Source organism: Apodemus sylvaticus, chromosome 21, assembly GCF_947179515.1.
Source record: "Apodemus sylvaticus chromosome 21, mApoSyl1.1, whole genome shotgun sequence".
Taxonomy (NCBI): Eukaryota; Metazoa; Chordata; class Mammalia; order Rodentia; family Muridae; genus Apodemus; species Apodemus sylvaticus.
In genome coordinates this window covers 24,293-46,170 of record NC_067492.1, presented here as the reverse complement: position 1 = coordinate 46,170, position 21,878 = coordinate 24,293, and the positions used below count along the sequence as shown (strand labels likewise).

Here is a 21,878-nt window from a genome sequence, read left to right as displayed (position 1 = left end):
TTTTTCAGCTTTGGGACAGCCAGGTAACTCACCAAGTAAAAGTACACAAGCCTGGTGGTCTGAGTTAGTCCTTGGAACTCATATGTTAGTGGAAGGACTCCATAAAGCTATGTTTAACTCACCACATGCAGGCTCTATAATAATCACCCCACGTACATATCATGCATTCCCATATAATGATAGCAAACGTTTTAAATGATACATGCCTTAGTATTTAGAAAGTTTAGAAAATCTGTAGTTACTATCACTTCACATTGCTCTTCCACTTGCTGTTTGTCACTTTTTACACCATTAGGCATTTATTACATCTGTTTTTATTATCTCATTAGGCATATATTACACCTGTTTTTTTTAACTGTTTCACAGATCTTGAATGCTCAATTGAGTTTTTACCTCATTTGGTTCTCAGTTTGGGGAGTTTCTGATGACAATTTCATGCTCACTGACTTTTTTTTAAGCAAGTTGCTTTAATAGTCTTCAAAATGCTCTTAAGAATTATTTTTAAAATAGGCAGGTTGTTTTCCAAAGAGTCTCAAGTATTAAATCACATTTTTTCTTACAGTAGCCACGTAAAATAGACACATTTATTAGATACCAATATAACATTACCTGGTTATTATCATTATTAAAATAGCCATTCCTGGTCCAGAAGATCAAAACCAACAGGATCTCCATGATACAGGGCAACAACAGAATATCCAAGAAGAATTCCAGTGAGGATACAGTATTGATAGAGTAGCAGAAGCCATAGGCCGTTAAACAGACCAATGACTTACTGCAATGAACATTTGCAATTAAAGATAAGTGGATAAATGGCTATACTGTGTAATACACTGTAACACACTTCAACTCCCACAACAAGATAGTTTTTGGTGGTTTTGTTTTCATTCTATCTTATTATTTTCTTTTGTGGGAGAGGTTGCAAAGGGTAGAGGGCAGATACAAAAGTATGAGGGGATAAAAAGGATTGGGGTGCATGGTGTAAAATTCACAAAGACTCAATAAATAAAAAAAAGTTTTAAAAAAAGACCCCGCATAGATTAGAATACATGGCATGATTAGCACAATGCAAGTGCTCCTAAAGGAGTAACAGTAATTATTCTGTATTCTTGCTTTGCTTTTCTTTGCTTTGCTTTGCTTTGCTTTGCTTTGCTTTGCTTTGCTTTGCTTTGCTTTGCTTTGCTTTGCTTTGCTTTGCTTTGCTTTGCTTTGCTTTGCTTTTCTATTTTTTTTCCAAGACAGGGTTTATTTTCTGCAGTCTTGGCTATCCAGTAACTAGCTCTGTAGACAGGCTGGACTCAAACTCTTAGAGTGTTTGCCTGGCTCTGCAATTGCTGGGATTAAAGGTTTTTGCCAACACTGACTTTTTTTACTTATTTATTTATGGTTTAAATGGAATCATTTTCTTTTTTGTTAGGTTTTTTTTCATTTTTTAAAGATTTATGTATATATATATATACATAAATCATATATGTGTGTGTATACACACACACACACACACACACACACACACACTGCTTTCTTCAGACAGGCATCAGATTCCATTGCAGGTTGTAAGCCACAATGTAGTTGCTGGGAATTGAACTCAGGACCTCTGGAAGAGCAGTCAGTGTTGGGAGCCATAATGGGACAAGATAATTTCAAATTATTATATAATCTGTGACAGGTGAGCCCTCATTAAGCAAGGATGTGAGAGACTAATTTTAGGAAAGATTTCTGCTATTAATATGCTTTTCCTGTTATTATTAAACAGGAAAAGTCATAAAGGTCATAAAAAGGGAACTAACGATTTATTATTGGTGCTAGGACAGAAGATAAAATATTTACTGGGTTTATCTATACAAAACTTCACTTGTAACTTAGTTATGGTTTTAAACTTTATATGAACCTGTAGAGAAGACAAGTGACAGAAGTTTAGCTAGATAATTACTCCTAATGGATATGCATGTAAACATTCTCTGTTGTAAACTTCTATTTCAGTTTATGACTTGGTATTTTGTGTGAACTTGTAACATGTGATCATGTATTCTGAAAGATGTTTAAGAGCTGAGGACAAAGAGAAGAGTCAGACCAGAAGAATTTAAGTGAGAGGAACAGAGCTGAGAGAAGAACTGAAGAGAAGTCTTTAGTCAGAAGAGAACAGGATTAGAAGGAGAATGCAGAGTGGAATAACTTAGAAACTGTAGGTAACATAAAAAAAAAAAAACTAAGAGAGATATGTGCAGAATGCAGAGAGAAACAGGAAAAAAGAAGATGTTGCAGAGAGCAAAAGGAGCATACAGGCTTCTTACCATGGGACAGAACAGGTCCCATGGTAAGGACAAGATAGGCTTAGTCTTATTAAAAGAAACAAAGTTTTTTTCTTACAAACATGGATTTAACTCATTTAGCATTAAAAGGGTGGAAGCTTTTGCTTTCTCGATGCAATAAATATTGGAGTCCATTTTTCATCCAGAATGAGTGATTTCTTTCTGCACCGGTGCTTGGTCTTTTGCTTAATATGCATATGTAAGTATGGATGTATGTGAAAGTGTGTAATTGTGAGAATGTATGCATGTGTGTGTAAGTATGAAATTGTGAGAATGCATGCAAGCTAGGCCCAACTGAATTTGCACGGAAATATGTATGTTTGAAGCTGCATATGAATTTATGTGATATTATCCATATTCACTTATGTAAAAGTTTTTCCTTCTCCAAGTGTTATTCTCTTCTCCTGGCTCAATAGAAGTTTATTGCTCCTAACTTCCCCTTAGACTGACAAGCAAGAGGCATCTGGACAATAGGAAAAAGGCTCTAACAACTAACCCTTTACTTAGTCTCCTGCTGTTTTAGGAAGAGGTGCTAAGTGCCTGAGACTGCAGTCTCTGGCTTCAGAGGAGCATAGAAGACAGGTCAGCTACATTAGCATAGTAACTTAGATTTAGATAAATAAACTTATTTACAACAACCCTAAGACAAAGTCTTACATACACACAAACTCACATACACACACACACATGCCCTATGCCCTTCCCTCTTCTGCTGCCTCAAGAAGAACCTACAAGAAGAGACACCTCTGCTGGGGCTGGCTCTTGGCAATTTAGTGCTCTTAACCTCTCCAGCCCAGCCCACCCCCGTTTTAACATTTTTTGTTTGGTTGGTTTTTTTGTTGTTGTTGTTGTTTTATTTTCTATATTCTTTGTTTATGTTCCAAATGATCTTCCCCTTCCCAGTTCCCCCATCCCCATAAATCCCATAAGCCCTCTTCCCTCCACCCAATCAACCCCTGTCCCAGTACTCCCCTACAATGCTGGATCAAGCCTTTCCCCCCCAAACCCCTTTTAACTTTTTTTTAAGATTTGCCTATTCATGTATTTTATGTATATATGTATATGATACTCTGACTTTATGAGTATCAGAAGAGCTAATCTAATCCCATTACAGATGGTTCTGAGCCACCATGTAATTGCTGAGACTTGAACTGAGAACATGTGGAAGAGCAGTCAGTGCTCTTAACCTCTGAGCCATCTCTCCAGACCTTCATTTTTTTTAATTTTGTTTTATCTACTTTTGACTTACTGCCTGTATCAGTCACAAGGCACTTCTTTGCTACAGTAGAACTTTAGCATTTCTTTTTACTTTTTTATTAGAGTTTCTGCTTATATTATCCATCTGCTCTTATATGTTGCCAGTTTTTCCCTGGATAATAAATACTGATAATTAATTGTTTAAAATTCCTGCCTGATAACTTAAAAATATCTACTATATCTGAAATCCTGTGCTCATAGTTGCCTATCTCTTCAGAATGTGGTTCGCCCGACTCACCCCATCTCCTGGGTATGCCTTGTATCATACATATTTTCTATTGAAAAATTCTCTATTTGAAATTTCAATTTTCAAATTGAAATTTCTATTTGAAATAGAAAATTGAGACTTTCTATTGAAAGACAGAGATGATATATAGGAAAAAGTAAAATAAGGTAAACGTGATTGAAAGAAACATGTCACCTCCTTGTGATTATTTAGTTTTCTCATGCATATCAGTGAATTTTATAGTCATAGAACTTCAGCCATTATAACACCTTTATATATTCTATATAGGAACTCCTTCTTCAATGACTAATCGGATGGCTATGATGATGAAAATATTTGAAAATCAGGCAGCTATGTTAGAGAAGTAAGCTTTGGAAATATTTTCTACTTATAAAATTGAGTACATAGACTAGAAATATTGGGAGCATACATAAGAAAAAGGGTCTTCATCACAAACTAGCCTCTTTTGTTCTTAATAATTAATTTATTCATTTTATGGCCTGGTCAATGCTCCCCTTCCTTCTTTTCCCTTTCTCCATTCCCCAATTCCCTTTTCCTCAAAGAAGGGAAGGCCTTCCATTGGTACCAACCCACTCTGATACAACAAGTCCCAGCAGGACTAAGTGCATCCTTTCCCACTGAGACCAGAGAAGGCAGTCCAGCTATGGGAATGGAATCCAAAGCAGGCAACAAAATCAGAGATAGTTCCCCATTCTAATTGTTAGGGGACCCACCTGAAGAACAAGCTACAAATGTACATCTGTTACAAATGTATAGAGGGCTTGTTGGTTCATGATGATTCAGTCTCTGTGAGCTTCCACAGGCCCAAGTTAGTTTAGTCTGTGGGGTTTTTTTGTGGGGTCCTTGATCTATCAGGCTCTCTCAATCCTTCCCCCAACTCTTCCACAAGACTCCCTGAGTTTCATCTACTGTTTAACTGTGGATCTCTACATCTGTTTTGGTCAGCTGCTAGATGAAGGCTCTCAGAAGACAGTTATGCTAGGTACCTGCCTGCAAGTCATTATCATCATCATTAATAATGTTAGGAGTTGGCTCTTTCCTATGGGGTGGGTCTCAAGTTGGGCTCGTCATTAGTTAGCCAGTCCCTAGATATCTGCTCCATCTTTATCCCTGCACTTTTTGTAGGCAGGACAAATTTTGGGTCCAAGGTTTTGTAGATGGGCTGGTGTGTGCCTTCTTCAACTACAAGTCTGAACTGGCTACAGGAAGTGGAATCTTCAAGCTCCATATCCCCAGCTGGTACAGGGCTCAACTAAGGTCACCCCCATAGACTCCTAGACACCTCCCATATCCCTAAGATGCTCTCCCATTGATCTCTGTTTTCTCTCCCAGCCTATCCCAAACCCTCAAAAAAGAAAAGGGAAATAGGATAGATAAGAGTATGGATGGAGGCAACTAGAATAGGAGGATCAAGTAAGGAAGTATAGGGGAGAAGGAATTGTTGGAGGGAATATGGGTAGAGATGGCTAAAATCTAGGGATATTTGAGGGGCTTTCTCCAATAGAGTGACATGGTATATCAACCGTGCTAGGGCAGACCTCACGTTCAGGAGTAGTCTTCCCATGTATAATGAATTCCACAGCTTTTTGTTTGTTTGTGCTTCTAATTGCTTACAACTTGATGAGTTTTGCTTGTACATTTGTTTTTGCTTTTATTTTTTGATGGTATTTTATTTTGTTTTCTTACTTTGGAGATTTGGTTGTATTGATTTTTTTTGTTTTTTGTTTTTTACTTCAGAAAGAACTTAACATTGAGTGGGTGGGGGTAAGGGTCAGAAAGGACTTGGGAGAGGAAAAGAATATGGTCAAATATATTTCAATTTAAAAATTGTTTAAATAATAAAAATTATGTGTATTATGCATTTGTCTTAATTTGAATTTTCTTTCTATGAAGAGATATCATGACGATGCCAACTTTTATAAAGGACAAGAGTTCATTGGTGCTAGCTTATGTTTCAGAGGTTTACTCCATTATTGTCAAAGCAAGAAGCATGGCAGCATCTAGGAAGACTTGGAGCTGGAGATCAAGTTCTATATCTTGATCTGCAGGCAGCAGAAGGGGACTGTGTGCCATACTGGGTGAAGCATAGGCACAGAAGACTTCAAAGCCCACCTCCACAGTAACTTCCTCCAACAAGGCCACACCTCCTATAGACTAAGTATTCAATCCCATGAGTCCCTGGGGGTGGGAATACCTATTCAAACCACCACAGCCAAGCAGTGGTGGCACATGCCTACAATCCCAGCACTCTGGGAGGCAGAGGTAGGCAGATTTCTGAGTTCAAGGCCAGCTTGGTCTACAGAGTGAGTTCCAGGACAGCCAGGGTTATACAGAGAAACCCTGTCTCAAAAAAAAAAAAAAAAAAATCCGGTGTGCACCTGGAGGCTGACTGGGAACACACAGTTTGTTCCGGTGGGTCGGCACCACAGAGCTTAGGTTCCAGTCCTGAGGCCTCTGGCAGGAGCCTTCAGATCTCCGCTTCAGGATCCAGAACAGCCTGGGCTACAACACCACATCTCCAAGTCCTGCAAGAGGCCAGAGGAGCACCCAGGAGGCCGGCTGGGAGGAGTCAGTGTGCTCTGGTGAGTCCAGCAGGCCCCAGGCAGGAGCCTTCACGTGTCTGCTTCGGGATCTGAACAGCCTGGGCCACAGCACCCTGTCTCCAGGCAGTGCAGGAGGTCAGCTGTGCACCAGAGGCCAGCTGGTAAGAGGCAGCTTGCACTGGTGAGTCCAGCATTGACAAGACCAGCTAACACCAGTGAGAACTAGATGGCAAAAGGCAAACACAGGAACGTCACTAACAGAAATCAAGGCAATATGGCAGCATCTGAACCCAATTCTCCTTTAACAGCATGGATACCTCATCACACCAGAAACACAAGATTTAGATTTAAAATCACTGGTCATGATGCTGGTAGAGGAACACATGAAGGACATACTTAAAGAAATTCAGGAGAAAATGAATCAAAAGTTAGAAGCCCTTACAAGGGAAACACAAAAATCATTGAAAGAAATTCAGGAGAATACAAAAGCCAATAAGGAGGAATCGCAAAAATCACTTAAAGAAATGCAGGAGAACTTTGGTCGACAGGCTGAAGTCATGAAAGAGGAAAAACAAAAATCTCTTAAAGAATTACAGGAAAGCACAAACAAGAAAGTGAAGGAGCTAAGCAAAACCATCCAGGATCTAAAATCAGAAGTAGAAACAACTAAGAAAACTCAAAGGGAGACAACTTTGGAGATAGAAAACCTTGGGAAGAAATCATGGGACATAGATGTAAATATCAACAACAGAATACAAGAGATAGAAGAAAGAATCTCAGATGCTGAAGATACCATAGAAACCATGGACTCAACAGTTAAAGAAAATGCAAAATACAAAAAGCTTATAACACAAAACATCCAGGTAATCCAGGACACAATGAGAAGACCAAACCTAACGATTATAGGCATAGATGAGAGTGAAGATTTACAACTTAAAGGGCCAGCAAATATCTTCAATAAAATTATGGAAGAAAACTTCCCTAACCTAAAGAGAGAGATGCCCATGAATATACAAGAAGCCTACAGAACTCCAAACAGACTGGACCAGAACAGAAGTACCTCCTGTCACATAATAATCAAAACCCCAAATGTACTAAACAAAGAAAGAATATTAAAGGCAGTAAGAAAAGAAGGCCAAGTAACATATAAAGGAAGACCTATCAGAATCACACCAGACTCCTCACCTGAGACTATGAAAGCTAGAAGATCCTGGGAAGATCTCATGCAGACTCTAAGAGAACACAAATGCCAGCCAAAACTACTATACCCAGCAAAACTCTCAATCACCATAGATGGAGAAACTAAGATATTCCATGACAAAACCAAGTTTACCCAATACCTATCCACAAACCCAGCCCTACAAAGGATAATAGGAGGAAAACACCAATACAAGGAAGGAAACTTCACCCTGGAAAAAGCAAGATAGTAACCTTCTTTCATCAAACCCAAAAGAAGATAACCAATCAAATTTAAAAAATAACATCAAAAATGACAGGAAGTAACAATAACTATTCCTTAATATCTCTTAACATTAATGGGCTCAATGCCCCAATAAAAAGACATAGACTAACCGACTGGATACATAAACAGGACCCTACATTTTGCTGCATACAGGAAACACACCTCAGTGTCAAAGATAAACACTACCTTAGAGTAAAAGGCTGGAAGACAATTTCACAAGCAAATGGTCTCAGGAAACAATCTGGAGTTGCCATTCTAATATCAGATAAAATTGACATTCAACCCAAAGTCATCAAAAGAGACTCTGAGGGACACTTCTTGCTGGTCAAAGGAAAAATACAACAAGAAGAATTCTCAATCCTGAACATCTATGCTCCAAATGCAAGGGCACCCTCATTCATAAAAGAAACTTTACTAAAGCTCAAAGCACACATTGCACATAACACAATAATTGTGGGTGACTTCAACATTGCACTTTCCTCAATGGACCAATCAGGAAAACAGAAACTGAACAGTGACACAGTGAAACTAATTGAAGCTTTGGACCAATTAGATTTAACAGATATATATAGAACATTCTATCCTAAAGCAAAAGAATATACCTTTTTCTCAGCACCTCATGGTACCTTCTCCAAAATCGACCATATAATTGGTCACAAGACAGACCTCAACAAATATAAGAAGATTGAACTAATCCCATGCCTCCTATAAGATCACTATGGAGTAAAAGTGGTCTTCAATAGCAACAAAAACAACAGAAAACCCACATACACATGGAAACTGAACAATGTTCTATCAATGATACCTTGGTCAAGGAAGAAATAAAGAAATTAAAGACTTTTTAGAACTTAATGAAAATGAAGACACAACATACCCAAATCTAAGGGACACAATGAAAGCAGTGCTAAGAGGAAAACTCATAGCCCTGAGTGCCTCCAAAAAGAAAATGGAGAGAGCATACTCTAACAGCTTAATGACACACCTGAAAGCCCTGGAACAAAAAGAAACTATTTCACCCAGGAGGACTAGGAGGCAGGAAATCATCAAACTCAGGGCCAAAATCAATCAAGTACAAACAAAGAGAACCATACAAAGAATCAACAAAACCAGGAGCTGGTTCTTTGAGAAAATCAAGATAGATAAACCCTTAGCCAGACTAACCAAAGGGCACAGAGACAGTATCCAGATTAACACTCTTAGAAATGAAATTCAAAAAATCATTACATCCTACTACAAAAGTCTATACTCAACACAACTGGAGAATCTGGAGGAAATGGACAGTTTCCTAGACAGATATCCGACACCAAAACTAAATCAAGATCAAATAGATCAACTAAACAGTCCCATAACACCTGAAGAAATAAAAAGGGTCATAGAAAGTCTCCCAACCAAAAAAAACACGGGACCAGATGGCTTCAGTGCATAATTCTATCAGACCTTGATAGAAGACCTAACACCAATACTCTTCAAACTATTCCACAAAATAGAAATGGAAGGAACTCTACCCAACTCATTCTATGAAGCCACAATTACACTGATACCAAAACCACACAAAGACGCAACAAAGAAAGAACTTCCGGCCAATTTCCCTTATGAATATTGATGCAAAAATACTGAATAAAATTCTTGCCAACCAAATCCAAGAACACATCAAAACGATCATCCACCATGATCAAGTAGGCTTCATTCCAGGGATGCAGAGATGGTTCAATATAAGGAAATCCATCAATGCTATCCACTACATAAACAAACTCAAAGAAAAAAAACCATATGATCATCTCATTAGATGCAGAAAAAGCATTTGACAAAATTCAGCATCCTTTGATGCTAAAAGTCTTGGAAAGAACAGGAATTCAAGGCCCATACCTAAACATCGTTAAAGCAATATACAGAAAACTGGTAGCCAACATCGAACTAAACCGAGAGAAACTTGAAGCAATCCCACTAAAATCAGAGACTAGACAAGGCTGTTCTCTCTCTCCATATCTTTTCAATATAGTACTTGAAGTTCTAGTTAGAGCAATTAGACAACATAAGACGGTCAAGGGGCTAAAAATTGGAAAGGAAGGAGTCAAATTATCACTATTTGCAGATGACAAGATAGTCTACTTAAGTGACCCGAAAACCTCCACCAGAGAACTCCTACAGCTGATAAACAACTTCAGCAAAGTGCCTGGTTATAAAATCAACTCAAGCAAATCAGTTGCCTTCCTATATTCAAAGGATAAGCAGGCTGAGAAAGAATTTAGGGAAATAACACCCTTCACAATAGCCACAAACAATATAAAGTATCTTGGTGTGACTCTAACCAAACAAGTGAAAGATCTATACAACAAGAACTTCAGGTCTCTGAAGAAGGAAATCAAAGAAGACCCCAGAAAATGGAAAAATCTGCCATGCTCGTGGATTGGCAGGATTAATATCGTTAAAATGGCCATCTTGCCAAAAGCGATCTACAGATTCAACGCACTCCCCATCAAAATCCCAACTCAGTTCTTCACAGAGTTAGAAAAAGCAATTCTCAAATTCATCTGGAATAACAAAAAGCCCAGGATAGCTAAAATTATTCTCAACAACAAAAGAAATTCTGGGGGAATCAGTATCCCTGACTTCAAGCAATACTACAGAGCAATAGTGTTAAAAACTGCATGGTATTGGCACCGTGACAGACAAGTGGACCAATGGAATAGAATTGAAGATCCAGAAATGAATCCACACACCTATAGTCACTTGATCTTCGACAAAGGAGCCAAAAAAATACAGTGGAAAAAAGATAGCCTTTTCAACAAATGGTGCTGGTTCAATTAGAGGTCAGCATGCAGAAGAATGCGAATTGATCCATTCTTATCTCCATGTACTAAACTTCACTCCAAGTGGATCAAGGACCTCCATGTAAAACCAGACACACTGAAACTAATAGAAAAGAAACTGGGGAAGACCCTTGAGGACATGGGCACAGGGGAAAAGTTCCTGAACAGATCACCAATAGCTTATGCTCTAAGATCAAGAATTGACAAATGGGACCTCATAAAATTACAAAGTTTCTGTAAGGCAAAGGACACTGTTAAAAGGACAAAACAGCAACCATCAAATTGGGAAAGGATATTCACCAACCCTACATCTGATAGAGGGCTAATATCCAATATATACAAAGAACTCAAGAAGTTAGACCCCAGGGAAACAAATAACCCTATTAAAATGGGGTACAGATCTAAACAAAGAATTTTCACCTGAAGAAATTCGGATGGCCAAGAGGCACCTTAAGAAGTGTTCAACATCATTAGTCATTAGGGAAATGCAAATCAAAACAACCCTGAGATTTCACCTTACACCAGTCAGAATGGCTAAGGTCAAAAACTCAGGAGACAGCAGGTGTTGGCAAGGATGTAGAGAAAGAGGAACACTCCTCCACTGCTGGTGGGGCTTAAGATGGTACAACCACTTTGGAAATCAGTCTGGTGGTTCCTCAGAAAACTGGACATGACACTTCCGGAGGACCCTGCTATACCTCTCCTGGGCATATACCCAAAGGATTTCCCGGCATTCAATATAAGACACATGCTCCATTATGTTCATAGCAGCCTTATTTATAATAGCCAGAAGCTGGAAAGAACCCAGATGCCCCTCAAAGGAGGAATGGATACAGAAGATGTGGTATATTTACACAATGGAATACTACTCAGCAATTAGAAACAATGAATTCACAAAATTTTTAGGCAAATGGTTTGATCTGGAAAATATCATCCTAAGTGAGGTAACCCAATCACAAAAGAATACACATGGAATGCAATCTCTGATAAGTGGATATTAATTAGCCCAGAAGCTCTGAATACAGAAGGCACAAATCTCATAACAAATGACTCCCATGAAGAAGTATGGAGAGGGTCCTGATCCTGGAAAGGATTGATCTAGCATTGGAGGAGAATATAAGGACAGAGAAAAAGGAGGGAGGTGATTGGAGAATGGATGGAGAGAAGAAGGTTTATGGGACATATGGGGAGGGGGGATCTGGGAAAGGGGAAATCATTTGGAATGTAAACAAAGAATATAGAAAATAAAAATATTTTTAAAAAAAACAAATCCAAACCACCACATTCCACTCCCTGGTCTCCATGCACTTGAAGCCATTACATAATGCAAAATTCATTTAGCCCAGCTCCATAAGTCCCCATGGTCTATCATGGCCACAACAGTATTTAAATGTCTCAACTTCGAACGATAACCCCTTATGATATAAAAATTTAATAAAAAACAAATTACATACAATATACAGAGGATACTGGATATACATAACCATTCCAAACTGTAGGCAAGGAAGCAACATTGAATAAATACTGAACCAAAGCAAGACTGAAAGTCAGCTAGAGAAACTCCAAACTCTGCATCTCCATGTCAAAATGCTCTTCAGATCTCCAACTTCTTTCAGTTTTGTTGAATGCAACACAATTTTTTTTCTCTTGAGATATTTTCCTTCAATGTAAGCAGCTTTCCTTGACAGGTATTCTATGGTACTTGGCAAATCTAACCTCTTGGGATATCCAACACAATGCAGCCTTCACCTTCACAGCTTCACACAATGGCCTCTCTGGGCCTCCATGCAGGGACATCCCTGCTATGTGCCTGGCCTCAGTGACTTTCCTTAGTTACTGAGGGAAATTCCATAACTGCTTTCTTCTATCCCTGATTCTAAAGACACAACTACATGGCTGAAGCTGCAAGCTCTGCTGCTTGCTGGGGCTAGAATATAGCCTCCTCATTCAATTACAGCTTCACCAACATTCTGTTTTCTATGGTATCATTCACCACCTAAGCTTGGCTGTCCTGGAACTTGTTCTGTAGATCAGGCTGGCCTTGAACTCAGAGATCTCTCCTGAGTGCTGGGTTAAAGGTGAGTTAAATACAGGGTATTGTTGATGAATCTATATAAAGAGGATCCTGGCAGGAGTCCACATTTTGGCTATAGAATGGGAGTAGGTTATGAGACTAGAAAGAGGGCACTTGTTAAAAATCTTTTTTAAAAATGTAAAAGTTTTCATAGCTTAAAATATCTGTATATTTAATATAATATGGTCACTTTTGGTCTGTTTTTCAGAGCTTTAAATGATCAGAGAATAATTGAGTCTGTAAGTATAACATTCTTAATTAAATATTGCACTTGTCCTTGAATTTTGAAGAGACTCTAGAAATGGCCGTTTTCTCTTATTGCTATTAGAGATAAGTACTCAGTTTAACCATGTTGTGAACTAGAAGGAATTGCATGTTATTTTTCACTTTACCGACATCAAGGTCATTCAGAAACACTTTTGAAATACTAAGCTGGAATCTATTTCTTATCTAGATATATCGATCCCAATGGCAATTTAAAAGCTAATCCCAGTGGCTCATTTTTTTCATGCTTTAGTGAAGTTAGTCTTAAATTAATATCTAAGTATTGAATTGCTTCAATGCTTAGTTATGAAGTTGCTTATTGAGATGCTTGATTTTAATTGGTATTATTACATTTGTCTTTAGAAATATCAACAGATTGAAACTGATTATCAAAATTTACTATCGGAGAAAAACCTGCTGGAAGGTGAAATACAAAGGCTGAGAGATACAGAGGTTGGTACATGTAACTGATAAAATGGCATGCAGTATCAAATAATGCCTAGTATCACACAAATGGGACTCAAAGTGACATTTACTTATTTTATGACACATTTTATGGTCATAATTTATAGAAGCTCTGACTTTTTTTTTTTGAAATGGGTTTCTCTGTGTAGCCCTGACTGTCCTGGAGCTCACTCTGTAGACCAGGCTGGCCTCCAACTCAGAAATCCGCCTGCCTCTGCCTCCCAAGTGCTGGGATTAAAGGCGTGTGCCACCACCGCTGGGCTAAAGTCCTAATTTAAAAAAACATAAATTAATGTTCTAAATCTCCATATTAACTATCAAACCCATAAGGATGAAAACAGAAACAGCTTAATCATTGTAAAATACATTATTTTTTATTTTAACTTTTGTTTCTTTTTATTTATTATTCTCCCAAGAAATACATCCCAACTGCAGCCTAGCCTCCCTCTACTGCTTCTAGTCCCTTCCCCCACCACCCTTCTTCCCCAGACCCACTCTTCTGTTTCCCTTCAGAAAAGAGCAGGCCCTTCCAGGGATGTCAACCAAACATGGCAAGAAAAGATGCAATAAGACTAGGTAGGCATAAGCCCTCATATCAAGGCTGGACAAGGAACCACCACATTGATTTCCATGGTGGAAATACATGTTTGCACTTCACCCACCCCACCCCCAGCAATGGAGCAGTGTTCCTCTTGCTCCTCACCAGCATAAGCTGTTACTGTGTTATTGATCTGATCTGATTTCCCTGATAGATAAGGATATTGAACATTTCTTTAAGTGTTTCTTAGCCATTTAAGATTCCTCAATTGAGAATTCTCTGTTCAGATCTGTATGCCATTTTTAACCAGATTGTTTAGTTTGTTTCTTGAGTTTTTGGTTCATTTTGGATATTAGCCTTGTCTTGGATGTGGAGTTGGTAAAAATCTTTTCCCGTTCTGTAGGCTGCTCTTTTGTCCTGCCGGGGTCCTCTCTTGACCTTTTTGGAAATGGTACTTGTCCAACACAGTGTTGGGCGAAAGCCAAAGACTGATAATCCTTAGCCTTATAATTTTATTACTTGTGCTTAAATAAGCACTATTTTCTTTCTCTGTAACTCAGAGGAGATGAAGTTTCTTGGGACCTTGCCTTTCAGAGCTTACCCATAGCAGACCATGAAAAGATGATGAGCCATCTTCTGGGAAGTAACCTGCTAATTTTAGCCTTCCTTTGCTGGCTCCTGACACTGTTCTTTGCCTTACAGAAGCTTTTCAGTTTCATGAGGTCCCATTTATTAATTGTTGATTTTACTGCCTGCACTATCTATGTTCAGTTTAGGAAGTTGTCTTCAATGCCAATGCATTCAAGGATATTTCCTACTTCTCTACTATCAAGTTCAGTGTGTCTGGTTTTATGTTGAGATCTTGGATCTACTTGGACTTGAACTTTGTGCAGGTTGACAAATGAGAATCTATTTGCATTCTTTTACAAACACAGCATCCAGTTTGACCAACACAATTTGTTGGAAATTCTTTTTGTTTCTAATGGATATTTCTGGCTTTTTTATTAAAAAGAAAACAAGTATCCACGAGTAAGTGGATTGATTTCAAGTGGATTGATTAATGTGACTGCTTTTATGCTAACACCATGCAGTTTTTATTGTCATAGCTCTGTAGGAGAGCTTCAAATCTGGAATGGTACATTGAATCTAGTTCTTTTGTTTTTCAAAATTGTTTTAGCTATCCTGATTTTTTTTGTTTTTACATATGAAATTGAATATTGTCCTTTCTTTTCTTTTTTTGTTTTTTTTTGTTGTTGTTTTTTTGTTTTTTTTTTTTTTTGATTTGTTTTTTTTTTTTTTTTTTTTTTTTTTTTTTTTTCCGAGACAGGGTTTCTCTGTATAGCCATGGCTGTCCTGGAACTCACTCTAGACCAGGCTGGCCTCGAACTCAGAAATCCTCCTGCCTCTGCCTCCCAGAGTTCTGGGATTACAGGCATGTGCCACCACCGCCCGGCTGAGTATTATCCTTTCAAGGTCACAAAGAATTGTGTTGAAATTTTGATGGGGATTGCATTGATTCTGTAGATGGCTTTTGGTATGATGACCATTGTCACTATGTTAATCCTACCATTTCATGAGCACAGATCTTTTCATCTTCTGATATCTTCTCAATTTCATGAAAGACATTTACATGACAAATATTTAACTTTGTAAATTTGTTACTGAATTAGAGTGTCAACGTTTTTGTCTCCCCTCCAACCCCTGAATCTGAAGACTAAACCCAAGGCCTTGCAGTTGTTAGGCAAAAACTACCACTACACTAAATCCACAAACCCCAAATCTTTTAAATGCATTTTATGTTCATTATAACTAGTTAATTATACTAACTACAATTATAATTAGGTAACTACACTAACCAGTGTGATTAGAAATAAGTGCAGTGCCAATGATATAAGAAAATCTGCTTCCCTTTATGTTACCATTTTTACTCGAGTTATAAATCCAAACTGCAGGCAAGCATCAGATCAAAACAAATTGTTATAAGCCAGTTAAATCATTATATGTATAGTAGAAAGAACACACTCTTGGAATTTTGGGAGGTATTTTCCTACTACTGTACTGAGGGCTAGACAGGAACTTACTTCAACCCACTAATAGGGTTAATCTCCCAAGTGCTGGGATATCATGCATAGAACATTATGTCCCATGGAATACTCTTGAACCCAATTTTGTTGGTTACTTGTATTTCTTTGATACTGGAGGAGAATGCAAAGATTATTTTCTTTTAATAACTTCTCATTATTAAGTATTTACTGGTCTACACTATGTATGAGTTTTATAGGAAACATCTTCAAAAGCACACTAGGTTATTTGGGGGGATATAATAGTTCTCATAAAATTCATTACTATGTTTCTATATTTCTGTATTTTTTATTGTTGATACTCTTGTTTTGACACAGTGTCTCCTGTATTCAGCCTGGCCATAAACTTACTGTATAGTTGAAAATGATTTTCAATCCCTGATTGTCCTGTCTTCTCATCCTAAGTGCTGGGTGTATAGGTCTGCATCACTGTTTCTGTTTGTTTGTTTGTTTGTTTGTTTTAAACAAGGTTTCTCTGTGTAACCGTAGCTGTTTTGGGACTTGCTCTGCAGACCAGGCTGCCTTTGAACTCATAGAGATCGGCCTGCCTCTGCTTCCTAAGTGCTGGGATTAAAGATGTAAACCACCATTTCGACCTAGCTCTAGCTTTTTATTTTCAAGAAATTATTTCATCTTATGTTTAACTTGTGATAAGTTTTCTACTTCTGTGTATTTTGTATATTGAGATTTTTTAATATAAAGTAATTATATACTGCCTTTGTCTTTATTATCTATAATTTTTATAATTGTTAAAATTATTTCTTTACATTGATATATAAAGCAATCTCGTTCTGCAGAGTCATTCAAGAATATTTTGTGCAGGCATTTTATATATATGTGTGTGTGTGTGTGTGTGTGTGTGTGTGTGTGCGCGCGCGTGCAATTTTACCATTGAGAAGCTGACGCAGAAGGATCATGAGCTTATATCCAGTCTCTATCACTTAGAACCTTTAGCAGAAAGCTTTTAAAACATGTGTTCAGTTATGATATAATGATGGTTTTAGATACAAATTTGTTCCAATTGTTATATGGAGGTGGCATAATCTTGGACAGATCACACCAAGCCAGCACAGATCTCATGTGAGAGGCTTTTATTAACAGAGGCCTCTCTGAAGGGGGTGGTGGGGGAAAGAAGTGAGAAAGAGAGAGTTTTGGGTTGGGGTCTGTGTCTTTTATCTGGGCCCTGATGTAGGTAACACAGGCAAGCTAGGTAAATAACACAGGTGATGCAAATAATACAGGAATACATGTGCAGGAGTTGTGTGATGAGTGCCATGGCAACGGATGCAAGAGGGACTTGTCAAGGTCGCAGGATTCAGAAGCTGGCTGCAAACATCTTCTGGCTGTCCATGGACAGTTATAATATTAACACCAACTATGTTTCACAATTTGAACTTTACTTCTCTTTTTGTGTCATTACATTGGAACAAACACAAGTTGAAGGTAGCTTTGCCAGTGTCTTAGCTAAGGTTTTATTGCTATGAAGAGACACCATAACCACAGCAACTTCTATAAAGGAAAATATTTTAATAGAGACTGGCTTGCAGTTTCAGAGGTTTAGTCCATTATTGTGGAAGCATAATAGCACACAGGCAGACATTGTCCTGGAGAAGGAGCTGAGACTTCTCCATCTTGATCTTCAGGCAACAGTAGATTGTGTGCCATACTGGGCATAGTTTAACCTTAGGAGACCTCAAAACCCACCCTCACAGTAACACATTTTCTCCAACAAGGCCACACCTCCTAATAGTGCCACTTCCTATGGGCCAAGCATTCAAACATATAAGTATATGTGGGCCATAACTATTCACACCATTATAGCCAGCTCAATGATTCTCAACATACAAAGTCTCACACAAGCCACATCTAGTGTTTCAACTTTCTTTGCAGTTTCAGATGAACATGTTTTCCCTTCAGGTTCAACCTTTACATATGAGTTTTCTCACTTGTGTATTCAGAATCATTCACCTTATTTTTTAAATGTATCACTGATGGTACTTTTTGTATGATGTCATCCTAATGAATTTCTGCATGTCCCCCTGGCTCTACCACCTGTATGGTACAGTCAGGTGGCTTTCAGGAGCCATAAATCACACCATAGCTAAACTGAAAAACCATCAGAGGAAACTAATTATTTCAGCGTGTGAAATTAGGTATACAGAGTATAAAGAGAGATCATTAGTAAAGTGTGCACTGCAGAAGAACAACAAGCTGAACACAGATCACCAGAACCACATAAAAATAAAACTGGGTGCAGTGGTATATCCATAACTCTAGCACTGGAGAATAGAGATAACCAGATCCCAAGAACTTGCTGGCCAGCCAGTCTAGCCAAAATGGTGAAGTCCATGTTAAATGAGAGACTCTGTTTCTAAAGGTAAGATGGAAATAGAGGAAGATCTCTGAGCTCTACACATGTGCATCTGCAAGTACCCCCTCCCTTAATTGAAAATAGAAACAACCTAGGTAATTTTGCTTTGTTTCAGTTCAGATAAATTCACCTGAAACAGTAGAGTAACACTCAGGGTAAAGGGGAAATCTGAGCAGCATATATTACCGTATACCTTTTATAACTTATGCTGTCCTTATTTTGACATGTTCAAAATTGTAGAGACCAAAGTCTGCAAGCAAAGAAGAACGAACTAAGAAATCTGGAAAATCAGAAAAGAAAAAAGATAAAGATTCAGAAAGGTAAAACATGAAGATATGTGATCTTTTCCTTCCTAAAGTTGTTTAAAAAAAATGTACCTAAGTCACAGGTTTTTTAATAAAATTAGCAAATATATAGTTTTAAATCTAGCCAGGATGTCGGTGGGAAAAGGCAAAAAGGAAAAAACAAGGAACTGTTACAAGATTAGAGGTGGTGAGTAAACTGTGAGAGGTAAGGGGCTCTACTATTACTACTTATTATATACTACTTAAAATAGTCATTAAATCCCTATGGCTTAAGTGATAAACAAACGAATAACTTCTCTCAAGTCAATTTTTCAATGCTATGATTAAAATGTAAAGTGACTGAGATTTTTGAAAGTGTACTTGTCATTTTTCTTCCCTGAATACTTTTCTTTTTGGAAGAACTTCTACATCTGATAAACTTCCACAAACTGGCTGGATATAAAATTAACCCAAACAAATCAGAAGCCTTCCTTTATACAAATGATAAATAGGGAAACAACACCCTTCACAATAGTCACAAATAATATGAAATATCTTGGTGCAACTCTAACCAAACAAGAGAAAGATCTATATGACAAGAACTTCAAGTCTCTGAAGAAATCAAAAAAGACCATAGAAGATGGAAAGTTCATGGGTTGGTAGAATTAGCGTAGTAAAAATGGCTACTAAATTAGTGTAGTAAATAGCGTAGTCATCCTACCAAATGCAATCTATGAATTCAATGCATTCCCCCATCACACAATTCTTCACAGACATGGAAAACGCAATTCTTAACTTCATATAGGAAAACAAAAAACCCAGGATAACAAAAACAATCCTCAACAATAAAAGAACTTCTGGAGAATCACCATCCCTGACCTCAAGCTGTACTACAGAGCAATAATGATAAAAACTGAATGGTATTGATATGTACTCAGAGAGGTTAATAATCAATGGAATAGAATTAAAGGCCCAGAAATAAACCTTCACACCTATGGACACTTGATCTTTGACAAAGAAGCCAAAACCATACAATGGAACTGGCGGTCTATATGTAGAAGAATGTAAATTGATTCATATTTACCTCCTTGCACAAAGCTCAAGTGGATTAAGGACCTCTACATAAAACCAGATAAGTTGAATCTATAAGAAGAGAAAGTGAAAATTAGCCTTCAATGCATTAGCACAGGGAAGGATTTCCTGAAGAGAACACTCAGGCTCTAAGATCAACAGTTGACAAATGGGACCTCATAAAACTGAAAAGCTTCCATAAGGCAAAGGACACTGTCAATAAGACAAAACGGCAAACTACAGATTGGAAAAAGCTCTTCACTAACCATACATCCAATAGAGGGTTTATATCCAAAATATACAAAGAACACAAGAAGTTAGACACCAAAAACCAAATAACCCAATTAAAAAATGGGGTATGGAACTAAGCAGAATCCTAAACAAGGGAATCTTGAATGGCTGAGAAGCACTTAAAGAAATGTTCAACATCCTTAATCATCAGGGAAATGCAAATCAAAACAGGGAGTTGTCTTAGCAGATAAAAGTCCTTGTTACATAAGCCTGACAACCTGAGTTTGATCCCTGGATAAAACACATAAAAACCAGATGAAGTGTCTATAATCCCATCAATCTTATGGGGAAATGGGAAAGAGGAACAGGTCATGTATAGAGTGCAATGGAAGAAACAAGAGACAATGCCTCAAACACAAGGTAAAAGCAAAGAATTGCCTCTTTAGAAATAAAAGATAGTTACATTTTTTTAAAAAAGGTTGTCTTCTGACCTTCAAGCATTAACTATGTCATGAGCTCTCTTTCCTCTCTCTCCCTCTCTCTCTATCCCTCTGTGTGTGTGTGTGTGTGTGTGTGTGTGTGTGTGTGTGTGTGTGCATGTGTGCACACACATGAGCGAAATTTCTTTTAAGATTTTAAGTGGTCTGAAGTCTTGGGGAAAGCAAAGCACTGATGTGTTTTCAAATATTATTATTTTTTTAAAAAAATCTTTTAATTACAGGAAATTATCTCCAAGCAGAGAAGAAGAGCTTCAAATCCAAGTAAGATATTTCCTCTGAGTTTATTTCTATAATAATTCATTAAAAATTATCTTTTGCATGCCACTTCTGATTTGAATCATAAGTGCTCCATTTTGATGGGTCATCTGCCCTTTTGGAACTCTGCTGTCCTCTGAGGTGGCTGAGTCCCATCAGAAGCCTAACTATATTTCTGGCTTTTTGCCATGCATTTCTTTTCCAGTTTCCAGGTCCTACTAAGATCCCTGACTGGTTATTAGAGATTTGTTTTTTGTCGTGATTGTTACTTGGGGTTTTTTAATTAGATAGTGTTTCCTCTCATATTTCAATAAGAACAATATAGTTTTCTAATGTTTTCTTAAAATAATTGCTTTATTAAAGAAAATTTACAAGTGTTTTACACTTTAAAGATGTTTTTATATTTTTATTTGACTTTGGTTTTTCTGATAAGATACAGTCTTCAAATTGTCATTTTCCTGTGTGATGCTTGGGTCCTTTCTTATTTTCTCTTTTTCATTGCTTTCCAACAATTTGGTTGAGTTGCGTGAACACATGACTGTTCTTAACACACTAAGTTGGCAAGTGCTCAGCATCTTGAGTATGTTTGCCAAACATGTTTTTGCCTCTTTCTGTTCCTGTATGAAAATACACTTGGGTGGTAGAAATCTGAATTTCTCTTCATATTCCTTATGTTTGTAAAAAGTTTATTTCTGTATTTTCATATTTTACATTGATACATATAACTGGTTTCACTTTTTCATTGTCCTAACTTGCTATTCTGTCCCTACATTCAGTTTTAAAACCATGATATAATTGTTAATATTATAGTTGTTGCCATTTGGCTATTTATTAAAGTTTATGCTTGGTGAGATTTCAGTAAATTCATTCATAGATGGATGGGCACTGCCTGATGGCTACTTTAAAAATCTTCTATAATAATTTTAAAATCAGGATTGTTTTAGGATATCTTTCTTGGTTTCTTTTGCCTTAATAGTCCATTTTTTAATTTATTATAATTGTTTCATGGATATTGTGAGTAATGTGGTGTTGAAACACTGCTTTGTACTTACTATCAACATCCTTCTGTAACTCCTCTTCTGTATAATATTTCATCTATGAGGTAATTTTATATTA

The 21,878-nt window shown here is 37.5% G+C and overlaps 1 protein-coding gene across 2 annotated transcripts in view; it reads left to right on the top strand.

Moving 5' to 3' along the window:
• Positions 1 to 21,878, top strand: part of LOC127671876 (coiled-coil domain-containing protein 7-like) — a 68,710-nt gene that overhangs the window by 30,653 nt on the left and 16,179 nt on the right. For both annotated transcript variants that reach the window (XM_052166945.1, XM_052166944.1), the window contains 5 exons: positions 4,081 to 4,156; positions 12,911 to 12,941; positions 13,330 to 13,419; positions 18,662 to 18,741; positions 20,729 to 20,768. In XM_052166945.1, the coding sequence (XP_052022905.1) occupies positions 4,081 to 4,156; positions 12,911 to 12,941; positions 13,330 to 13,419; positions 18,662 to 18,741; positions 20,729 to 20,768 (317 nt within the window). The remainder of the gene's footprint in view (positions 1 to 4,080; positions 4,157 to 12,910; positions 12,942 to 13,329; positions 13,420 to 18,661; positions 18,742 to 20,728; positions 20,769 to 21,878) is intronic.